This window comes from Anticarsia gemmatalis, chromosome 27, assembly GCF_050436995.1.
Source record: "Anticarsia gemmatalis isolate Benzon Research Colony breed Stoneville strain chromosome 27, ilAntGemm2 primary, whole genome shotgun sequence".
Lineage (NCBI taxonomy): Eukaryota > Metazoa > Arthropoda > Insecta > Lepidoptera > Erebidae > Anticarsia > Anticarsia gemmatalis.
In genome coordinates this window covers 1,813,383-1,837,131 of record NC_134771.1, presented here as the reverse complement: position 1 = coordinate 1,837,131, position 23,749 = coordinate 1,813,383, and the positions used below count along the sequence as shown (strand labels likewise).

The window sequence follows — 23,749 nt, the reverse complement described above, 5'->3', positions numbered from 1 at the left end:
GTGTCTTTAATTCTATTTGTACAAACAAAAGTATTTTATTCCATTTATTCGTTTCTGCTTGCGACTTAGTCCACGTGGAAAGATATAATAATTTCATTATATGCTTTAGCTCAAAATTAAATAATACTTTCCTATCGACGCAACGGATTTTTTTTGTTGGTAAATTATTAGGCTTAAGAATAATTTCTTATTAATACAGGTATTTATATTCATTTGAAATTGGTATAAACTGTTGGAGGGCTTTTGTCATGGCATAACCGTTATTTAAACTATTTTACACAGAGTTGCTTATACACCAGACACCTGACCTCTTGGTAGTCACTTTATTGATATGACATTGACCATATTCCTTACTACTTCGAAATTAATCCGAAAACTCGACACTCACAAAAAACTCGAAACTCACAAAAGTCGTTCAGTGTACAAGTGTTAAATAAAGGCATTAGGCATTAATATGGCAGAAAAATATAAATCATAAACAGTTCTATAACTTTATTTGTGTAAAATATATCAGTATACATAAGGAGCACCAGCGCCGCAGCCGCAAGCGCATTGTCCAGCAATAGTCACGACTCCAGCAGCCGGCAACGCTCCCTCGAATCTTACAGCTCCCATGATGGGCACCTGACCCATGACGGCGGTACTACCAGCGACTGGCAGCTCACCGGCGACAGCCACGTTACCTTCACCGGCACCACCGTAAGGAGCAGCCACACCGTATGGGGCAGCCAAACCAGCGTAAGGGCCAGCTAATCCAGCGTAAGGGCCAGCCAGACCGGCGTAAGAAGCAGCCAGACCAGGGTAGGCGATGTCAGCGATTCCAGCGCGGTAGCCGAAGGGAGCGGCGGCAGCCATACCTCCCCAGCCAGCGCAACCGTCTAATGCGAGGGGACCGGCCAAACCGTAAGGAGAAGGGTCAGCGGCCACTGCGGCGCGGCTGGTGCACTGACTGAACACACTCTGAAAATAACATTAATTTAGTAACCCTCAAGAAAATTGTGTGAGAAGTGGTGAAAGTTTGTAATAATTCAATGAATTCTCACCTGTACCAAGCAAGCTTGGACGCAGAGGAACACAACAGCGAAGGTATTCATGTTTGATGTTGTTCAACGAGGAGCTGAAGACTGAGTAATTAACGAAGGATACTTACGCACTTTTATACTCAAGCGTTTAATTGTTATATTGCAACGTTTCATCAAGCTAGTGACAATGTTCTACGTGACTTTATTAATATTAATTAATATCTTATTAAATAACACATTATTACTGTTACCTATATTTTATGCGTTACCGCAATATAATGTAACAGTCATAACTTTTAAACTCTCGCGTTGCATGTTTAATGTATAATAGAATACGGGAATTAACGCGAACACGCATTTTACCTTAAAATGCCTAACGTTTCGGCGCAGGTTGCACTCGCCGTGGTCCCAGGCAGACATTAGGCATTTTAAGGTAAAATGCGTGTTCGCGTTAATTCCCGTATTCTATTATACATTAAATAATGTAACAGTATTGATAACACAGTGTTAGTATAAAAGCAGCAGCAGTGGTGCTGGACATCATTCTCGTGTCAGCAGTACAATAAGTAACATGTCTGCCGCAGCTATCCTCGTCCTCTGCGCTCAGGCGCTCATCGCACAGGTAATTCGTTTGTTTTTAGGTGTACTACTATTATAAATAATCAACCTATTAGCATCCCACTGCTGGGCAAGGCCCTCTCTCATTCCGGGAGGAGACCTTAAGTTAGGTCTTCTGTCCACCACGCATGGCCAGCGTGGTGCAGGTTGAGATTCATAAACAACATAAAATTATCATGTTTTTGTCTATTTCAGAGTGTGTTCTCTCAGTGCACAAGTCGTGCCGCTATCGACGCATCTGGTTTCCCTAATGCCTACGGCTGGGCAGGACCTGGTCTGGCCTACGATGGATTGTCTGCTCCCTTGGCATATGATAGACTAGCTGCCCCGGCCATGGCGTACGACGGTATGAGCTGGGCAGGTAGAGGCCTGGCTTGCGACGGTCGGTACTCTCCCGCCATGGACTTCACCCCCACCAGCGGCGGCGGTCTCCCCGTCACCAGCGCCTCCGCCATCGCTCCCACTGGCATCTCCGTGGTATCTGAGAATGTTTACGAAGGTATTCTGTCCGCGGCTGGTGAGCTGCCCTTCGTCGGTACTACTGCTATGGAGGGTGTGTTGCCCACTGCTGGTGCCGGTGCCATCAACCACGCTTGCGGCAATGGCATCAACGCCATGGCCGCCGAGACTACTGCCTTCGCTCCCGGCTACGCTGCGGCCGCCTACGCTCCCGCTGCCGCTCTCGCTCCCTTCGGTGCTGCTGCCATTGCTCCCGCTGCTGCTATTGCTCCCGCTGCAGCCTACGCTCCCGCATCTGCTATTGCTGCCGGTGCCTTTGGAGCTGCTCCTTTAGCCGGAATATTTGGTTTAGGAGCTCGAGGATGTGGCAGTGAATTAATATACTAAGATTGTTGTTTTGATAAGTTTTAGAATATTCAATTAAAAGTGTAAAACCAAGTGATATATATTTTTTATTTCGTTACCTCAATCAAAAGGCCATGTTACAAGTAAACAAATTATAGTACTCTTGCTGTTACGTGTCTTTATCCGGAAAACAAAATTGTGGATCTGATTCCTATAATAAACTCGTAAATCAGTATGGATGTAATGCTATTATAAGAGTAGTTAGTTAAGAATACATGTCATAAGTGTATACTATCTAAGCAGTAGATAGTACTAGATAGAATATATCATTCAGAGCAATGCGATTGTTATGGTAACAGAAACTTATAAAATTAAATATAATTATTTGATCAAGACACTTTTGATACATTTTGTACGTAAAATGTAGTCCTAGTTTCAAAAGGAGCCAATATTTCAAGTAATCGATACGAAAGTTATGCCAATGTGTTGCGTGTAGTAACTACTACGCGATAAAAAGTCATCGTAATAAATTCGTACGTGAGTTTTTCAAGTATCGTCGACCTTTTGGCGATGACAAGTGCACGTGTTGTGAGGGGGGGAAATGTGTGACCTTTTGAGAAAGTTATTTATAATTGTTTACAATTACATCTGATTCAGTGTTTTACTTCATGTAATTGATCAAAATCTGATAGCTGTTTAAACAGTGGCGCGATTTAGTGTAATTGTTATCGAGTACCGATAGTTTGACGTTTAAAATATACTCAAAAATAGTTTCTACGCCGTCCGCTATCGGCGCTAATCAGATTTTCATACAAAATTTCTGGACCGCTAGCCGGTTATCGATACTCGATAGTAACAATCACCAAAACACTCATAGTTGAAAAATACACACAGCTTTGTTCACACTCTAATTTTATCGAAAGCAGGGCGCATCCCTTCAATAATGAATGCAGTAACTACTATATACTCGTACTGACTCAATATTAATCAACTTACACAGGGAATAATTATAATAGGGATCACGTATAATGAAATGTGACAAATTAATTGCAATCAGGTTTATTCAGTTATCATGTCATGAGCATCGTAATAATTATTCAGTAAAGAAGTCCACTTCCACAGCCGCAGGCACCTATGCCGGCAGCAGGGCCGTACGCAGCGGTAGCAGGCAAATAACCAGCCGCGGCAGGAGCGTACCCAGCTCTGCCCAGACCTAGAGCAGCGCCAGCAGGAGCAATACCTGCCGCGCCAGCAGCCCAGCCTTCATTCACAATAGCACTCACTCCATTACCGCACGCGTGGTTCACAACACCCACACCAGCAGAAGGCAGCACTCCTTCCAGAGCTACAGCACTCAAGAACGGCAGCTCACCGAGCACGCTTAACGCGCCCTCATAAGCGTTCTCAGACGCTACGGACAGACCGGTGGGAGCGATAGCGGACGCGCTGGAGACGGGCAGACCGCCGCCGCTGGTAGCGATGGCTGCGATAGCTGGAGCGGCGCCACATCCCCAAGCATTGCCAATGTTGGCGGGAGCGGCGAGGGCAGGAGCTGCCCAGCCAGCACCGCCACAAGCTCTAGCAGGCGCCGCGAGGCACTGACTGAGTGCGCTCTGTCGATGTCAACAGCGAGAGTCACTTCAAGTGTCATACGTTCACCATAATAATATCAAATAAATAATGTATCAATGAGTCACTCACCTGTACCAGAAGCGCTTGAGCGCAGAACACGAGGATAGCTTTTGCTGCCATTTTGTCTTGATTTGACTTAGTTGTGTGAAATCAAACTTGACTGTGCAATTTCCAAGAATCCACGTTCTATTTATATTGAAAAACTGTCGTTATCTTTTTGCGTTGCAACAATTTTCGAAATGTATTTTTCAAATGTTTATCAGTTATTACAAAACTTACCTACAAACACAAAATATGCGAGGTTTTCACAAGTTTCGTCAGGGCCCTTCAACAAAGAACTACGCACGAAATAGATAGGCTAGAAATAGACGTGATACCAAGAAGCTTTTGCAGTATATAAGACGCATTGAAGAGCTTTGAAATCATTCAGTCTTCAGCTCCTCGTTGAACAAACATCAAACATGAATACCCTCGCTGTTGTGTTCCTCTGCGTCCAAGCTTGCTTGGTACAGGTAAGTTACATTTTTTTCTAAATTACAAAACTATTTTCGTATCGGATACTTTGTGCATTTTGCTATAAATCTTAATGTTTCTCCAGAGCGTGTTCAGTCAGTGCGGTGGATGCGGCTACGGCGCGCGTGTCGCCGCTCCCATCGTTGGCATCGCTCCTGCTCTCGGCTGCGGTAGAGCCGCTCTTGGTTACGGTGGACTCGCCGCATCAGGAGGCTTAGCTGGACTCGGCGCGTATGGTAGCGCTGCTGGTGTTGGGTATGCAGCTTCAGGTGCGAGTGCGTACGGCGGCGCCGGTGAAGGTAACGTGGCGGTCGCCGGTGAGCTGCCAGTCGCCGGTAACACCGCCGTCATCGGTCAGGTGCCTATCTTGGGCGCTGTGAGATTCGAAGGAGCTGTGCCGGCTTGTGGCGCCGTGTCCATCGCTGGACAGTGCGCCTGCGGCTGTGGGTACTGAACTGAACAACAAGATCACTTCACGAGAAGAGAACATATGAATAAAAAGCATTAAAAATATTTTTTTATTATTTATTTTACACTAGCTGACCCGTGCAACTTTGCTTGCGTCACATAAGAGATTTATGATTTTTTCCGTTTTTGTAACATTTTTCACTGGTGCTCTACTCTTATTTGTCGTAGCGTGATGATATATAGCCTGTGGCCTTCCTCGATAAATGGGCTATCTAACACTGAAAGAATTTTTCAAATAAAACCAGTAGTTCCTGAGATTAGCGCGTTCAAACAAACAAGCAGCACAGCTTTATAATATTAGTATAGATATTGTATACTGTACAGAGTCAACAAGAATGACCTGTCTCTTGACCTTGATCTTGATTAATTTTCTGTCCACTCAGTAATATCACGTGCTGACTGTGATATATTATGATAAAAGCACATCGTTACACATTAAACTCTAGTACGTGACTTTTCAAACACAGCTGACACTGCACATATCTTGCAATTCGCTGAGGTCTTACGTAATTATATTGTATGAATATTTATCAATGTTGAACTATTAGACGAGTTGATTACAATATTAGTATTGTTGACTTTGCATTAAAAACATTTTTTTTGGACTAGGATGACTGCTGAAATCTGATTCATTGATGGAAACTCATAATATTGAGCAACACCTTAGAATGTGACGGTTGTCATCACATTCATTACATGCATTACTATCGCGTCCGAAGGTCCTGGATTTGATTTACATACGGGACAATTATTTGGTCTTTGTACTAGTACTTTGTGTCCATTGTTTGTATGTTTGTAAAAGTCCCCGGGCCACAAGAGCAATTCTTAATACGAGAGTTGTCTTTTTTAAAGAATAGAATAAAAATAAAGAAGTTGATTACTGACGGAAAAGGCTAATTATAATAATATAGTATAGATATAACAGAATCCGAGGCGCGGCCGGTAGTGTATGCGGCTGCCGTGCGAGAGGTCTCGGGTTCGAATCCTGGGTCGGGCCAAAAAGTCTTTTCTGAGATTTTCTCTTAAGAATTTCTTAGAGATTGCCCGGAGTTATGAAGTTGAGGTCGAAGACCTCCGTGCCTCGGAGAGCACGTAAAGCCGTCAGTCCTGCGCCTGACCTCTCACTGGTTGTGTCGGTTATCCGTCCCACCAAACTATGAGAGTGACGGAATAGAGAGTGTACCTGTGTATTGTGCACACACTTGGACACTATAAACAAAGTCCTGCACAGATGGCCAGTTTCAATGAAACTGACCGCCGTAGCCGTATATCGGCTAGGAGGACATTATAACAGAATCCGCAGTAACCTTTCATTAAGTTGAGTTCTATTTATCACTTCATATATTTTATCTATATTTTATATTACTACTTAGAATGTCCCGAGAATGAAGGATCAGCATAATTTGTATATGCTTAGGTTATTTTGTCAATACTATTGTACATACATAATGTCACGCCAAAGTATATGAAATAGACTAACATTTATAGCGTTAGGCATAAGGGGCAGGACAATTGCCATTTGCCATACTTCGAGTTTCTGTGGACAAAATATTCTAATACCAATTAAAAAAGAGCGATAGCACTTCACGCGACCCAGGAAACGAAACCGAGTGCTCGTGATCGTATACAATACACAATATTATTCAATCCTACTTCTATTCCGGCTGCTGTCTACAAAGATAACAGTCGTTAAGCCATGTCAAAGGCCTCTCGGGCGGCTTGAACAACTTTGACACTAGGTTGACCACTAACCATACGACAGACAGACTTCTATTTTTAATAAAAGAACCAATCATGTCATCAGCGGTAACCGTATATTGTATATTGAAAAGCTTCGCCTCCCTTGAAAGTGGTCAGGGGTTTGAAACCTAGACTCCATGAAATATCGAAGTTCCTGAAATACTTAATGTTAACTCCCAAACCTGTACTTGTTCAGCATAATGGACGTAATAATAATCTCTTATTGTTTGAAGAGATCTGAGTTAGGGCGCGTTCCGGCTATGTCGTAACGATTAATTTGTCGTTGGACGACCGTCGTCTCTAGCTGTTCATTATAACGATTGCTTGTCGTCAAAAAATTGTATTGTTTAGTAATTGTCGTATCTAGCCGTCCCCACTGTCACGATTATCTGTCGTCACTACAAAAAATGTCGTAGACGACAGTAAGTCTTGTCGTTCTATATGTAAACACCTCCATTTAAACATATATAAGCCACGACACTTAAAACTACACGATTATCTGTCGTCACGACATAGTCGGAACGCACCCTTACCGTCCCGGTAATGGATATTTTTTTAAGTTGATTAGCAATAACTGTTGCAGTCAGCTTGCGACCACGGCCAGTGTAACCTGTGCCGAAACGTCAGGCATTGCAAGGTACAATGCGTTTTCACATTTATTCCCGCATTCTACTTTATAATAAACTTGCAACGGGAAAGCTTAAAAATTATGATTACTATGTCTGTAATGTTGCGAGATAAAAAGGCTAAAACCAGAAGTCAGGCTAAATCGAATAAAATAAATCATAGCTCGTCGTTACAACGTGCAATGAAGAGTAAATTAAACGAATTAATTTGTTATATGCTCTTTATTGTTACAAGGTTGTCGTTAGTGAAGAAAGTAATAAACATGAATTCATAGTTTTTAGTACAGTCCACAGCCGCACGAACGAGCGGCAGCAGGAGCAACAGCTGCTATACCTGAACCGCAGCCCGCAGCTCCATAGCCGGCAGCTCCATAGCCGGCAGCTCCATAGCCGGCAGCTCCATAGCCGGCAGCTCCATAGCCGGCGGCACCGTAGCCGATACCAGCTGGTCCAACACCAATAGCACCAGCAGAATTGAGAGCATTGCTTGTGATAGCAGTCACTCCATTACCACAGCCGTAGTTGACGATGCCTGCACCAGCAGAGGGCAACGCACCCTCCAAAGCTACAGCACTCAAGAACGGCAGCTCACCGACTACGAGTAGAGAGCCTTCGTAAGCGTTCTCAGACTCTACAGAGAGGCCGGTGGGAGCGATGGCGGAGGCGCTGGAGACGGGCAGAGCGCCGCCACTGGTGGGAGTCACCTCGATACTTGCAGCGTTTATGCCAGCACCAGCGTAACCTAGACCAGCGCCGATGCCACACCCTGAACCAATGCCGAGTCCAGCTCCGTAAGCCAATCCATTACCTCCCAGTGCGCCACATGATGAATAGCCGGCACCTACAGCGCGCAGCTGATTGGCTCCAGGATAAACACACTGACTGAATGCAACCTGTGCGATGAGCGCCTGAGCGCAGAGGACGAGGATAGCTGCGGCAGACATGTTACTTATTGTACTGCTGACACGAGAATGATGTCCAGCACCACTGCTGCTGCTTTTATACTAACACTGTGTTATCAATACACAATCACTTACACTCGCCTATGAAATACTGTTTGTGACATTTGCGATAAATATTGCACTTATTTAGCGAACATAATGTACATCACGTACTGCGATAATACAGACCTAGTAACTGCAATTGTGGCGAATATAAAACCGTGTGAATAGTAGCAGTTCATCATTCAGTCTTCAGCTCCTCGTTGAACAAACATCAAACATGAATACCCTCGCTGTTGTGTTCCTCTGCGTCCAAGCTTGCTTGGTACAGGTGAGTGAAATACATGACTTTGCTATAAGTTTGAATTATTTACCTCTATATACTATTATATGTAGGACTATATTCTATTTGTGGCTTTGGTACATAGTCTGGGTTTCTTTTCCAGACCGTGTTCGGTCAGTGCGGTGGATGCGGCTACGGCGCGCGTGTCGCCGCTCCCGTCGCTGGCATCGCTCCTGCTCTCGGCTGCGGTGGAGCCGCTCTTGGTTACGGTGGACTCGCCGCATCAGGAGGCTTAGCTGGACTCGGCGCGTATGGTAGCGCTGCTGGTGTTGGGTATGCAGCTTCAGGTGCGAGTGCGTACGGCGGCGCCGGTGAAGGTAACGTGGCGGTCGCCGGTGAGCTGCCAGTCGCCGGTAACACCGCCGTCATCGGTCAGGTGCCTATCTTGGGCGCTGTGAGATTCGAAGGAGCTGTGCCGGCCTGTGGCGCCGTGTCCATCGCTGGACAGTGCGCTTGCGGCTGCGGATACTGAACTGAACAACAAGGTTCCTTCACTGGATAACAACAAAATAAACAGCATTTCAATTATTTATTTACTTATTATTCATCAAATTAACTGTAGACTGTACAGAGTCTTAATGGCTTATTCATCCCTTGGACCGTCTTGTCGTCTCGTTGTTGTCGATACTAATTAGACAGACAATATTGAGAAGTATTTGACAGGAAACAAGAAACATTTTTTTTTACCCCGAGTCTGAAAGTGAATGAAAGTTGTGTTCTTTTATTACACCGTGGAACATGTAGCCCATTAGCCACCTTCACACACGCTCTATCGGACGTTCTTAGGAGCGTGCAGGATTACGCGCGGGAAAGCAGCGCGGTCTTCGCTCGCGATTTGCTTAGCGGGCTTGACAGATGAGCGCGCCGCGTGCTCTTTCCTTTCTCCTCACACGCGCGCTCTTTCTTTATTTATTTCGGTCTACGTCACAGGGGGACTGATAAAAGACAAAAACTTTTTATTTTATAAGGCATTTATTTGAAAGTACCTATTTCATATTGTTTTCAGATTTCATATTTTTAGGTATACATATAAATTATAATTTTAATTATATAAACATAATGTTTAAGGCCAAATGCCTTAAACATTATGTAAAACATACATTCAATAAGGCATTCTTTGGTCTGCCTATCGCCATGGAAATAATGTTTCATATATATTTTATCATTTTAATTTTATGTGTAAACTACAGTCGAAGTTGGAACTTCATAGCTCATTTGGCTCATCACATAAGACTGTTCTTTAGTACACACGGGTGGATGACTCGGGTCCTTTTCACATATGTAATTAAACACCAGCGCTGTACAAGGCAGGTCGTTCAAGAGACCGGAGTTTCTGTGTATAGATCCACAGTTCTCTGGTTCAGTTTCTATGTTGTTCGGTTCTCCGGGCGCAAACTCAGGCAAGCCAGCCGTCTCGATGGGTTGACCTGAGAATATAAATATGACGATTAATGTTATAGCAAAAACCTTCCGTTCGTGACGTCGCCGCGTCGGTTTATATTCTAAAATGATTAAAATATTTTTGGCTTAAAAAGACAACTCCCGCACTAAGAGTTACTCTTGCGTCGCAGGGACTTTTACAAACATACGAACAACGGACTCTAGGTATAACCAGACCCGTAACAACTATTTATGGATCGCACTAATAATTGTTCCGCGTGGGAATTGAACCAGGGCCGACGCAATGGTAGCGGCGTGGCGATCACTGCGCCACGGAGGCGTAGGTAATAAAATTATTAGGTCGGGGAAAAAGTCTTTTCGCATTATAGTATGTATGAACTAGTAATAAAATCTTTTCTCTACACAAAAAAGCTCGATATTTGTGTACCTCACGAGCTCACCGAAAGAAACCTAATGAACCGTGTGCTCATTTGATATTCTTGAAGCCAAAGAGATTTTATTACAAGTTCGTACATACTATTATGCGAAAAGACTTTTTCCCGACCTAATATGTCATGATAGAGACTCGATACTATTTGTACGTGTACTCATTTGTGATTCTGGAAGCCAAAGAGATGTCAAAACAGTTAAAGTACCTTCAAGAGTCATCCAGTTGGTCTGTGGACTGTGGCCCCAATTAACGAATCCTAGATGCATATATTCTTTGTTGAACCCTCCCACGATACTGGCCCTTGGATGCGCGTCCATCATTTCACGGATAATTGCAGCTTCCTTGTCGCTATTTATTATAACTACCTGACCCCCCTCCGCAGAACAGGCGAAGTGGGCGTCGACGAAGTTAGCAGGATGTGAGTGGAACTTATAACACTTTTCTGTGCGCCGCTCGAACTTGTATCCTGAAAGGAAAGTAGTATTTAGAAAAAGATTAACTATTGCCCTACGACCGACGTGGCAATGCTGCCAGTATCCTGGGAATGTTTCTGGTGGGCAACGATGTGGAAGAGCACTACGGCGTAGCGCGCTTACTCTTTTTTTTTTTATCTATTTGTATAGATATATAGAAATATTAGCATTTAATAATGTCGCAAATAATATTGTAAAGTTAAACTTAAGTTTGAAGTAATTTAAGTATTAAACAGTGCGCCAACACTTCCTGTTTTCGATTTTATTTCAGCAATTATTAATTTTTAAAGAATCATGTTGTCAATTTATCCAACCCGCACTTGGCCAGTGTGAACTCAAGACCTAACCCCTCCCTCATTACGTGAGGAGACCCAGCACTGCCTAGCAGTGGGACATTAATGGGTTGAATTTATTTATGTCTTTAACTTGAATATGATTTTTAGTGCTTGTTTAAAATAAACCTTCAGAAAAAACGTGCAACAAAACCTCACCTGAATCTATAGTGCCACAATCATTAACATCAACGTCTGAGTCCTTCCTATAACACAAGTAAGGTCGAGGCTCCTCACACTTCACGTCTGACAACTTGCCATCTGGACTCATGGAGAGACATCGCTCCGTGTCGTTCTTATTGTCAGGTTCCATAGGAGCCCACTCGCGACGTATAGTGCTTAAAGGAACTCCTGAAAATTAATTATCACTACATAGTTTAAAGTCGCAGTGATAGCCGAGTGCTTTAAGTTGGCACCTCCCACGCAAGTGGTCGCAATTTCGAATCCGAGGCAACACACCAATGACTTTTCGAAGTTATGTGTGTATTAGAAATGATTGACACTTGCTCTAACGGTGAAGGAAAACATCGTGAGGAAATCTTGCATGCCTAAAATTTGTTAAATACATTTATTGAGGGCATGCAAAGTCCTCAAGTCGCACTTGGCTAGCGTGGTGGACACAAGGCCTAACCCCTCCCTTATTTGGGAGGAAACCCTTGCCCAGCAGTGGGACAGTAATGGGTTATAAAATTATGTACGCGTCTGTCCCTATATCTGTATGCTTAGTCAATCAAGCAGTTTAAAGGGTGATTCAAGAGAAAGATTTATGTGTAAAAGTAGAAAAGGTTTTTTTTTGTAAAAGAACTGTTTAAACCGGCAGCAGCTAGTTGTTACATAATGATATATACATACAAAAAGACCCACCTGTTCGGACTTCTATAGAATACATGACCTCCGGTAGTCGTATAGTAATTATTGTAACTGATAAAACACAAAAACGCATTTTACCTTAAAAGGGTGAGTGCATCCTGCGCCGAAACGTTAGGCATTTTAAGGTAAAATGCGTGGTCGCGTTAATTCCCGTATTATATTATACACTAGCTGACCCCGCAACTTCGCTTGCGTCACATAAGAGAGAATGGGTGAATTTTTCCCCCATTTTTGTAACATTTTTTACTGATACTCTGCTCCTATTGGTCGTAGCGTGATGATATATAGCCTATAGCCTTAGCCCTAATTTTTCAAATCAGACCCGTAGTTCCTTTTTCTTTTTTTTTTTTTTTTTTTTTTTTTTTTTCGTCAGGAAAACCCGTTGGAGTCGATTAAAACGACCCACCGGCTAGGTCCCCGCTGCACTGGGACTGCGCAAACGGGGTATGTGGTCCGCCGTAGAGCCCACTAAAAACCTGACGAGTGTCCAACCGCTTCCGCAAAGACGTGCGCCGGGATAACCGCTATGAGCTAGTACCGCAAGACGCACGCCATGCGCGGCTCGCCCCCCTGTAGGGGGGGCCCTACCCTGGGTGATGCCGCCTGGGTGGATAGTGACGGCATCAAACACCATAGACGATGGACGTGACACCACCCGCCCATCACCTATCTTGGGAACCTCACCTCTCCTGTGGGCGACGGAAGTCCCATTCCGCCACCCGGAGGTTCCAGTTAAGGAGGAAGGCGGCGCAGGTGCGCCGCCCGCCTGCGCCCGACGCGGCGTCGGCGGTTTGGATCAGCGAGGGGATCGAGCTCCCTGACCCGCTCCGCTTCCTCCTTGCGCTTGATCACTTCTTCGCAGAAGTTGACCATAGCGCTCCACGCCTCGTCGCTGTCGACCATGGCCTGGCACACAGTCGAGAGCGACAGATCGGCTCCGATGGCGTCAACAAGCGCCGCGCGCGGCCCCGACCACGCCGTGCACACGGCGAGTGTGTGTTCCGCCGTGTCCTCGGCGCAGCCACAGTGATGGCAAGCCATCGTCGACTCCCTGCCAATCCGACACAGGTATCTCCCAAAGCAACCGTGCCCGGAGAGGACCTGCGTCAGCCGGAAGGTCATCGACCCGTGTCGCCTGTTGACCCACCGATCCAGGACCGGTCGGATAGCGCCGATGGTCAGTACACCGGCGCTTGGCTCCTCCAACCGCTCGGACCACTGCCGGAGGATTTCGTCACGGCATTCACGCCGTGCGAGTGCTCCCGTTGGCAGCAGTCCGGTCCCCTGGTCCCTCCCAACTAGCACACAAGCTGCTTATACAGTCGTTATACAGCCTGATAGTTGCATAAGAGTCGTTCAAATGCTGTACAATTCTCTATAAGTTGTATACTAGCTATTTAAAAAACCCTTTAACAGCTAGGCGGGACAGTAGCCGTTTAGTAGGAAACTAATGACTTATAGTGATATATGAGCATGTAATTGCATCGCTAGACAGCCTAGGGAAGTATAACTGAGTTAATGGAATCTTCTATAACACCGTTAACTGTATAAGGGGACTTTAGGAGATAAAGGAGTTTAAACGGAGTTATGCGTTGCGCTTATAGCGCTCAAGAGCGTAAATAAGCTTTTTGTAATGCCTTAGGTTCTATAACAGATTTTTTTAGGGCTAGTGTATTACTCATCTATAAAAGAGTTGCGTAGGTTTTTAATAGCGCCTTGAGCGTTATATCAGATATTTATATGGCTTCTGTACGGCAAATAGATGTATAAGGTATCATTCGAAACATTTTTACAGCCATGGGGATTACAGAATTATGTTAAGCACCTAAAGCGCTATAACCGAGTAATATACCTTTATACTAAAGCTTAAAATTATTATCATAATATATTTACATAGATGCAGTGGTGGTTCAGTCTGTCAACTGTTTTTAAAGAATAAATAAAATAAATAAAATAAATAAAATAAATAAAATAAATAAAATAAATAAAATAAATAAAATAAGTAAAATAAATAAAATAAATAAAATAAATAAAATAAATAAAATAAATAAAATAAATAAAATAAATAAAATAAATAAAATAAATAAAATAAATAAAATAAATAAAATAAATAAAATAAATAAACTAAATAAAATAAATAAAATAAATAAAATTAATAAACTAAATAAAATAAATAAAATAAATAAAATAAATAAAATAAATAAAATAAATAAAATAAATAAAATAAATAAAATAAATAAAATAAATAAAATAAATAAAATAAATAAAATAAATAAAATAAATAAAATAAATAAAATAAATAAAATAAATAAAATAAATAAAATAAATAAAATAAATAAAATAAATAAAATAAATAAAATAAATAAAATAAATAAAATAAATAAAATAAATAAAATAAATAAACTATTTTAATATTCAACGACTGACCCCTAAAAGTACGAGTAAAATGCTGGTGTGCGACCAAAACAATTATATTGAAGCACTCCTATGCCACAACTGCAGAACCTTGAGGTCTACATCAGCAAACACTAGAGCCTTTGTACAGCTTAAGGCGCTAGAGCAGATGTAACCAACTCTGAGAGCTGCTTGATCGAGACGCCATTATAGCATTTGGTAAACATATTTTTTGAGGTTATTACGATCTTTTGAAGATCATATAAATCTATAGCCTGGTAACGTTAACATAATTAAAATCATTTTTTATTACCTATAACCCTAATTAAATTATCTGTAACCCTCAAAGTCTTATTTATGTTCAAAATACAATTTCCAAATCCACATATCTATATAATTTTTGCATTTAAAACTGAATATTTTGAGGGCGCATGAAAATATTGACGATAATATACACATATATTGACAGCAAACTGGAACTCGCACTTTCATATCACGTACACAAAGAAATAAAAGCGATAGACTACTTGTTATTTTAATAATCCAATCCGTAAAAATAAAATGTCTCCTCATTTGTCACTGATGATTCAAATATATTTAGTTTACACCATAATAAACCGATCATATTACTAATTTAGAGCGTTAGCATTTATAACCGTTACACAGTAGCGCTAAAATAAGGTAAAGGTGGTATAATCGCTTTTTCGCAGCTTCGTGGCGCTTACCAGCTGTTGTACAGAGGTGGTTAGCGCCACGAGCGTTCGAAAAAGCTCTTGCAGCGCGATTATACCACCTTCATCTTATTTTAGCGCTCCTGTATTACTACTATACTACGTACTATTAAAATTATTATTTACGACCACTGTAGATCCAATATCGAGCTATAAGCTGGACAGTATGGGCCTATTTGACGCTACAAGAGATCTGTAGCCGCTTATAGAACCACTATACTTCTTACTAAGGAGCCTAAGGCGTTATAAAAATCCTTTAACCGGCCATTGTGCAGCTTGTTATAGCGCTTGTGTGCTAGTTGGGCTCTCTGCTCTCGCCTGGCGGTAACGTTCCGCCAAGGCACGGGCCTCGAGGTCCCATGGGGGAGTCCCGGCGAGGACACATGCCGCCCCAAAGCTGACGGTCACGTATCCCCGTATGGCCCTGTTCGCCATCACACGTTGCGGTCTCTGAAGGACCGCAATGTTCCGGCGATTCAGGGCATCCACCCAGATGGGCGCCCCGTAAAGAGCCATCGAACGCACAACGCCGGTGTAAAGCCGGCGGCATGCACCCGAGGGCCCCCTCAGGTTCGGAAGCAATCTTCCCAGTGCCCCGGCAGCTCCAACAAGTTTGGGCGCCAGGCGACGGAAGTGCTCCCGAAAGTTCCACCTGCTGTCGAGGACGATACCTAGATACCGCATCGTTTTACCGACACAGATAGGAACTCCGCCCACCACTAGCTGCGCTCCGCCCGGCGGCGCCTGCCGAGGTTCATGAAAACAAATGGCCTCGGATTTGTCTAGGGCAACCACGAGCCCCAGGCGCCGAATACGGCTGACAACTTCGGCGACGCCGGTCGTGGCCAAGAGGGCCGCCTCCGGGTATGTATCGCCGCGGGCCGTGACGAGGGTATCGTCCGCGTAACAAGTCACGTCGACCCCCGCCACGAGTGGTTCCCGCAGCACCCAATCGTAGCCGATGTTCCACAATGTCGGACCAAGTACCGACCCCTGTGGAACACCGCACTTGACAACCCTCTGACGCCACCCGTCCCGCGTGGGATACGCTACGGACCTGTCGGAGAGATAAGATGTTAACACTCTCCGCAGGTACTCCGGCACGCGGTGGTGGCTGAGCGCAGCGAGGATGCAGCTCCAGGGAAGCGAGTTAAAGGCGTTGGCGATGTCAAGAGACACCGCCACGACCACCCCTCGCCCTTTCACTGCATCCCCAATCAGGGATCTCACCCGCGAGATCGCGTCAATGGTGGACCGGCCCCGGCGAAACCCGAACTGCGAGTCACAGAGGTCCGGTCCCGGTCCCATTAAGTGCTCGGTGAGACGGGCTGCCAAAAGGCGCTCAAAGAGCTTGCCGGCCTCATCGAGCAAGACGATGGGACGAAAAGCCGACGCAGAATCTGGCGGGCGTCCCTCCTTCTTGATCAGGGTCAATCTTCCCGTCTTCCACCTACGGGGAAAATGACCCTGCGCCAGGCACGAGGAGAACAGCCATGTCACCCTGGATTCGAGCGCGTTGGGCAGAGCCAATGCCCATGCCCGTCCGGGAATTCCGTCGGGCCCCGGAGCGGTGTTACGGCCCTTTAGCCTATCCACCGCCCGGTGCAACTCGTCCAAGGTGACTTCGGGCGCGACTGCTTCCTCAAGCTCCTCACTGCTGGTACTGCTCCCCGAATCCACCGTCGCCGCAACCGCAAACGGGGGAGGATGTTCCCCCCGGTCCGGAAACAGGCCTGCTACTACCTGTTCCAGAAACTCGGGTTGGAGACTCTCCGTCACTGGGGGCTCCCAGGGGCGTAGCTTGGCACGCACCAACCTGTAGGGCCGCCCCCAGGGGTCCCGGTCTAACGTCTCCAGGAACTCCTCCCAGGCCTTTTGTTTAGCCTCCGCAATAGCCGCCGATAGGGCCCCACGGCAGTCCCTATAGGCGGCATATAATTCGGCCTCACGGGCCTCGTTGCGGCGGCGGCGCCGGCTTCGGGCGTATCGGCGTCTAGCGATCACGCAGTTCCGACGACACTGCGCGATCTCCGGCGACCACCAATACACCTGACGTCTAGGAGGCAAGGGCGGGCCCGCGGCATGGACGCATCGCAAACTCGCGACATCGCGTCCACGAGCCACTCAGCCTCTGCCTCCACGTCCGCCGGACCCTCGGGCGCTGGACTCCACGACTGCACTAGGGCCGCCTCGACCAGCAGCTCTCGGTCGAGACGCCCCAGTACCCACCTCGGACCGGCCCCGCGCGGGGCCCGACCCGGACTGTCCGGAGCAGCTGGAGAAGGGAGAATCCGATACCGGATATACCGGTGATCAGATGCTGTCTCGACCTCCACCAGCACGCTCCAGTCCCGGACACGGCGTGCCAGAGCGGCATTAGTGAACGTGAGGTCCACTATCGAGCCACCCTGCTGGCGCACGCACGTGTTTACCGAACCCCGGTTGGTCAGAACCAACCCGAGCGATACAGCCCATTCTTCCAGCGCCCGTCCCCTGGCATTAGTTGCCGGAGATCCCCACGCCACAGACTTGGCGTTGAAATCTCCAGCCACGAGAACGGGGGAGGGGTGTGCCCATCTGACGAGCCTCGACACCTCTTGAAGGAATCGCTCAAAATCAGACGGGACACAATTCGGAGAGCAGTAGCATGCGACCACCGTCACGGATCCCATTGACGCCGCCACGCATCCGCGACCCCTCGCCACCCTTTCGAAAGGTGGCGAGCCGTGCGACGCCAACCTCACCAGGGCCGCCGTGCCCGTCAGGTCCCCAACCCAATTATTTCGGGGTGGAACCATATAGGGCTCGAAGACCACTGCCACGTGTATCAACCACTGCGCCATACTCTGGAGCAGTAGATCCTGAGCTGCAGCGCAGTGGTTGAGGTTCGCCTGGAGGAGGCGGATCTCGGCCATTATTTAATTGCCAAGTTCCATTGCCTCCCCGGCCTGTGACGGCTGGCCATTCATAATGTCCTGGGGAGCCTTAGCCCCCGTCTTTTGAGAGGCCTTTCTTAACTTACTCTTGGGCTTGGGGGCCCTACAGGAGGGACCCCCAAGACGATGCTCCGCCGGCAATTTCGCCTGCACGCAAAGTATGCAGCGCGGTGCGGCGGAGCACTGCCCCGCCTTATGTCCGGCCTGACCGCAGCGGTAGCAGATGTCGCTGCGGTCACACTCGGAATCACAAACGGCCCGGGCGTGACCGGCGATCAGGCACCGGAAGCAGCGCATTTGGCGGGGTTCAGCGACACTAATGCGAGCCGAGACCCACCCCACCAGTAGCCTTCCGGCATCTACAATCTTTTTCGCAGCCGCAATTGGACATTTTGCCCAGGCCGTACCCTCTCCGCGTGGTCCGCTGCGGACCGCGCTAACCTTCACTGCTTCCGCTGAGCAGCCTCCGGTTCGCGAAATCGCCTGAGCCACTTCCTCTGGAGTTACAGAGTCGTCCAGACCGCGAATTCGTAAATCGACGCACTTACAGGGTCTGGACACTATCGCGTCACCCCCCAGGACCTCTCTCAATTTCCCCGCGAGGGAGTCCGCCTTTCTCTCCGCATCTGGACCGGGGATCTCCATTTTCCGCGCGCCAGTCGCGGCGACGCAGATTTTGGCAATCCCGCTTATGCCGTGATCCGCCAGGACGATGTTCTGTTTCGCCCTGGCGATCACTTTAGCGTAGGTGATGCCTCTCGCGATGGCATCCTGCGACACGGTCAGAATGATTGCTGCAGCCGACGGGGGACGCAGCGCGACCGCCGCTTTCTCCTGTTTTTTTGCAAGAGGCTTGGTTACCGCGGCTACAGGCGTCTGCGCCGGTGCGGCAGCCTTTGCCCCTTTCTTTGACCGCTTACGCGCCACAACATTCCATCCCTCAGAAAGGGGTGGGCCCACCGGAAGGCCCGAAGCAGGTTGGCTCGGGGCGGGAGCAGGGGCAGGAGTCGGTACAACTCCCCCCTCTGACTTCTTCCCCTTCCTCTTACCTTTGCCTTTGCCCTTGGAGGCCTTGCCATCTCGCCCAGAGGAAGGGGCCGAAGAAGGAGCCGGGGCCGGAGGGACAATTGCCCCCGCGACACTAGTCTGCGGGGCGGGCTTTGGTTGCGCCACCCCTTTGTCCGCTGCTAGAGGCGGGCGGAGGCGAGGCTCCGGCGGAAGCCGGGCCTCTATGGCCCCGAAGCGGGCGTCCAAGAATAGCCGAAAATCGGCCAACCTCCGATCGAAGTCGCCCTCCGACGCCACCTCAGTCGGCCTAGAATTTGCCGACAAGGACTCCACCACCTCCTTCAGGGCCGCCACTTCCTTGGTGAGATGGTCGACCCTGAGAGTAAGGCGATGATTCTCTGCTTTTAGAGCGACGTTCTCGACCGAGGCGGTTCGCCGGCTCAACTCGGACGCCGCCCGCCGGATTACGCCGGTTACGGCACAGCTGAGGCCACCCTCTTCGCTAGCGGGAGGCGATCGCGCTTTTCCTTTCTTCTTTTTCCCACCCTTGCGTGGGCTCACTTTGGCCAGAGGCTCGGCCTCTTGGCGCATGGCTGATACTGGCCGCTTTCGGCCTTTGCCAGATTCGCTGGCTACCTGGCGTCCCTTCCTGAACATGGCTCCGCCCGAAAAGGCAGCCTCGTCCCTTTCCGACTCGCTGTCACTAATCGAGGGACGCCTGAAGTACGAAGGCCGCTCAGCCTCGGATAACTCAGCGAGCTGGTCCGCCTGCCCCGAACTAGAGGCCCCCAACACCACAGGCGTCCGGGACCTGGAACGTCTTCCGCTAAGCGTCCGGGACCTAGAACCCCTTTCGCTAGGCGTCTGGGGCCTGGAACCCCCTCCGCCTCCTTTCACCGTCTGGGTATTTTCAGGCGTCTTAGGACGCCTGAATATTCCCTCATCTAAAACAAGGACTACGTCCCCAACTTCTCCACAAACTTTTTTATTATAATTGGCAATATCCATACTGATCCCACGAGTATGGGGGAAATATACCGTCCACCCAGGCAGAGCCCCCTGTACCTGGGTAACCCTATCTACACCGTGAGGTCGGGCAGGTTTCACGGGCATTCTAACCTAAAGTTTTTTATTGAGGTTTTCTCCTCTTGACCCAGCCAGTTAAGGCAAGGCCCTCGGTCCCAGCAGTGGCCGCGAGACGTGACCACGACACCACCGACGGGATAACGAGTTTGAAGACGGTGACTGAAGTCTGCCCACCCAGAAACGATACCGAATCCGGGTGAGCCCGTCCTCCCCCCACTGGCCTGGAAGCCCCGGCGAGCAATACCCGCGAGGAAATTACCCGCCGTTGCTTCCCGCCACACCAGCCAGAACCGCTCGCCATACCACCGACCCGAAAGTTTGTGGGATGAGGAACGGAGCTGCCAAAGGGTAATTTTTTATAGAGGTTTTCTTCCTCGCGACCACCATCTCAAAAGAGACGGCAGCCCCCGAACCTGACTTCTGTCAGGCCTTACGGGTTGAGTCCCTCCTAGCTTCACCGTGGCTGGATTGCCACGGCTACTGAGCCCCCTCACCACGACAAGGTGGAAACTCCCCGAGGGGGAGACCCGTAGTTCCTGAGATTAGCGCGTTCAAACAAACAAACAAACAAACAATCAAACCAACAAACTCTTCAGTTTTATAATATTATAGTATAGATTAAACATGCAACGCGAGAGTTTAAAAGTTATGATAAAACTCAATCAAAAAATGATTGCCTCTATGATGCTAAGAGGCTATTATTATCATAAAACAGATACTAAAATATTCTTTAAATAATTTGATAACTTCGATCCATTTGACTGACTTGATAAACAATACTATTTGGCTCAATACTGTCTCATTGCTGCGCCAGTGAGTGTTCTTTTCAGAACGAACAGACGAATAAACTTTCTGCTGAGGTTTGCCCTTAGACTACAACTAGCTGACCCGCGCAACTACGCTTGCGTCACATAAGAGAATCATAATTTTCCCCGTTTTTGTAACATTTTTCACTGGTACTCTGCTCCTATTTGTCGTAGCGTGATGATATATCTACCTACCTACCTATAGCCTTCCTCGATAAATAGGCTATCTAACACTGAAAGAATTTTTCAAATCGGACCAGTAGTTCCCGAGATTAGCGCGTTCAAACAAACAAACAAACGAACTCTTCAGCTTTATAATATTAGTATAGATATGTGATTTGTGATTCTTTAAAAATGGAGTAAAGTAGGTTTTAAAAGCGCTTTAGCGCGCGTGCGCCCATGGTGTCGCAGTGGGGCATGTATCTCAGTTGACAACTATTTGAAAGCTATGTTGTACATTGTTCCTTTCTTAGGGCGCGTTTCTACTTTGTCGTGACGACAGATAATCGTGTAGTTTTAAGTGTCGTGGCCTATATGTTTAAATGGAGGTTTTCACATATAGACGACACGATTTCGATCGTTACGACATAGTAGGAACGCGGCCTTAGACTATAGTGATTAACACGTTAGGTCGTAAGCTGCGATGTAATGAATAGTGACCATTAATTTTACTTACATCTCCATAGGGCATGGAAACTGCTTACCACAAGACGAACTAAGTGTAGTTGCATCAGAGTGATATAAAAAAATATCTGCTTACAGAATTATTTAATAAACAAAGTTTTCTGCCCGACTTACCTTCAACAGAATAGTACTGTCCCTTAGAAATGGCGTTGAATCCAAGAAATATGTCAGGGAAAGGCATCAAACTCTTCATTTCAGATTTCATATTCGCTGTAATAGGTGACGCTAGTACTGCACCTGTAAAAACAACACAAAAAACTAAATAAAAAGAATAACGTCCTTAACTGTAGCTCGATTCTCTACCCCTATTGACTACCGACAACCTGCTAGCTACAGAAAATTAAACAATCAGTTCAGCGCCTCCAGCGGACGCCGTAGTAACTATTTTGGCAGTACATTTTAGATGTCGATTCTCGATAGTCGATGGTTCCAATTGTAAAGAATCGTGATACAATAGCGCGATTCTGTATAGTCGGTACTGTCGAGTATCGAAATTTTGACACATAGAATGTACTGCTAAAATATTTTCTACGACACCCGTCAGAGGCGCTGATCAGATTTTCATACAAAATTTCTCGATGTCAGGTCGGTTGCCGGTAGTCGATAGAAATAGAGAATCGAGCTACTTATCTAGCTGCGGCGATAATTTCAAAGGAAGCAGCAATAAGTTTAACAATAAGTTTGCAAGTGCAGGAATAAGTTTATACCGTCCAAGTCTTATATAGTGTGTGCACAATACACAGCTGATACACTCTCTATTCCTAATTATATTCTATCTCCTTCTTCCTCATACCCCAGTGGGACAGATAACTGACACAACCAGTGAGAAAAAAAGAATCCCTACTAGTGAAAATAACTGACACGACAATTTAAAAAAGGCTTCCTAAATGATGTATTACTAGTGAAAAGAATACGTACCTTCGTGGTAGCACATCATGCGAGCATCTCTCCAAGGCAGCGGTATTTCGTGGTACTTGTACCATCCTGACCCGCGGTACGTGTAGTCACAGCGGAATTTAACGGCCTCTGAAAAACAAAACAATATTTACAAAAGGGCTCTCCTTACACAATGTTAGATACATTTATAACTGCACGTTTGGCGCAGTGGTTTAAGCGGTCACCTCGCCGCAACAACCGTAGCGCCGCGTGTGGTGGGTTCGAATCCCACCCGGGACAAATCTTTGTGTGATGAGCACGAGTATTTGTTCTGAGCCTGGTTGTTAATGTATCTATATAAGTATGTATTTAGAAGTATATAAGTATGTTTACCAGTTATTTGGTTACCATAGTACAAGCTCTGCTTAGTTTGGAATCAAATGACCGTGTGTGAGTTGTCCAATAATATTTAATATTAAATTTAATATTTAAAATTAAGATGCGTCATTTCAACTATCGTAGGCAGAACGACTTACCTAAGGATGAGACACAAACTATGAACAGCGCGTATGTCAAACTGTACTTCATTGTAATTTATTTGACGAACACAACACAATAATATCTTATATGTTTATCGTGAGCTCTTTATATATAAATAAATGTACTAGGTCACAACGTCATTATGTTGTGTTTTAAAAGTGACTAAGTACCCATTGCCGTTTTGGGGTTCCGTGATATAGAAACACGCATGCGTAATTGTGTAAGTAAATCGTAAATCTTACCGAGGGGTATCGTGTTATAACCCAGGTAACTGGGATGTGGAGGTCCGATAGGCAGTCGCTTCATGTAAAATACTGGTATTCAGCTGCATTCGGTGAGACTGGATGCCGACTCCAACATTGTTTGAAGAAAGGCTGAGGCCATGCTTTTATTGTAGCGGATCCCTACATACAGCGACATCTATTGAGACGAGCGCACAACCGCCACCACGCGCAGTGTGACTGCAATGACGTCA

At 46.5% G+C, this 23,749-nt stretch overlaps 7 protein-coding genes across 7 annotated transcripts; 3 read left to right on the top strand and 4 right to left on the bottom strand.

Moving 5' to 3' along the window:
- Positions 1 to 482: 482 nt before the first annotated feature.
- On the bottom strand, positions 483 to 1,098 carry LOC142984657 (uncharacterized). The gene is made up of 2 exons (XM_076132409.1): positions 1,044 to 1,098; positions 483 to 960 (listed from the first exon to the last, which is right to left on the bottom strand). Exons 1-2 carry the CDS (start codon positions 1,092 to 1,094, stop codon positions 511 to 513), a joined length of 501 nt encoding a protein of 166 aa, XP_075988524.1. The 5' UTR covers positions 1,095 to 1,098; the 3' UTR covers positions 483 to 510.
- Positions 1,099 to 1,580: 482 nt separating this feature from the next.
- Positions 1,581 to 2,486, top strand: LOC142984398 (chorion class B protein Ld10-like). Its single transcript, XM_076131953.1, has 2 exons — positions 1,581 to 1,644; positions 1,836 to 2,486. The coding sequence occupies exons 1-2, from the start codon at positions 1,594 to 1,596 to the stop codon at positions 2,484 to 2,486; spliced, it is 702 nt and encodes a 233-aa protein (XP_075988068.1). The 5' UTR covers positions 1,581 to 1,593.
- A 1,055-nt stretch (positions 2,487 to 3,541) lies between these two features.
- On the bottom strand, positions 3,542 to 4,224 carry LOC142984397 (chorion class B protein Ld34-like). Its single transcript, XM_076131952.1, has 2 exons — positions 4,146 to 4,224; positions 3,542 to 4,057 (listed from the first exon to the last, which is right to left on the bottom strand). The coding sequence occupies exons 1-2, from the start codon at positions 4,194 to 4,196 to the stop codon at positions 3,542 to 3,544; spliced, it is 567 nt and encodes a 188-aa protein (XP_075988067.1). The 5' UTR covers positions 4,197 to 4,224.
- A 313-nt stretch (positions 4,225 to 4,537) lies between these two features.
- LOC142984658 (chorion class A protein Ld12-like) lies at positions 4,538 to 5,043 on the top strand. Its single transcript, XM_076132410.1, has 2 exons — positions 4,538 to 4,588; positions 4,675 to 5,043. Exons 1-2 carry the CDS (start codon positions 4,538 to 4,540, stop codon positions 5,041 to 5,043), a joined length of 420 nt encoding a protein of 139 aa, XP_075988525.1.
- Positions 5,044 to 7,701: 2,658 nt separating this feature from the next.
- LOC142984656 (chorion class B protein Ld34-like) lies at positions 7,702 to 8,679 on the bottom strand. The gene has a single exon (XM_076132408.1). It carries the CDS (start codon positions 8,365 to 8,367, stop codon positions 7,702 to 7,704), a length of 666 nt encoding a protein of 221 aa, XP_075988523.1. The 5' UTR covers positions 8,368 to 8,679.
- Positions 8,582 to 9,179, top strand: LOC142984396 (chorion class A protein Ld12-like). The gene is made up of 2 exons (XM_076131951.1): positions 8,582 to 8,695; positions 8,811 to 9,179. The coding sequence occupies exons 1-2, from the start codon at positions 8,645 to 8,647 to the stop codon at positions 9,177 to 9,179; spliced, it is 420 nt and encodes a 139-aa protein (XP_075988066.1). The 5' UTR covers positions 8,582 to 8,644.
- Positions 9,180 to 9,727: 548 nt separating this feature from the next.
- LOC142984547 (macrophage mannose receptor 1-like) lies at positions 9,728 to 23,336 on the bottom strand. Its single transcript, XM_076132250.1, has 6 exons — positions 23,271 to 23,336; positions 22,777 to 22,884; positions 21,973 to 22,095; positions 11,503 to 11,694; positions 10,744 to 11,004; positions 9,728 to 10,134 (listed from the first exon to the last, which is right to left on the bottom strand). The coding sequence occupies exons 1-6, from the start codon at positions 23,320 to 23,322 to the stop codon at positions 9,881 to 9,883; spliced, it is 990 nt and encodes a 329-aa protein (XP_075988365.1). The 5' UTR covers positions 23,323 to 23,336; the 3' UTR covers positions 9,728 to 9,880.
- Positions 23,337 to 23,749: the final 413 nt, after the last annotated feature.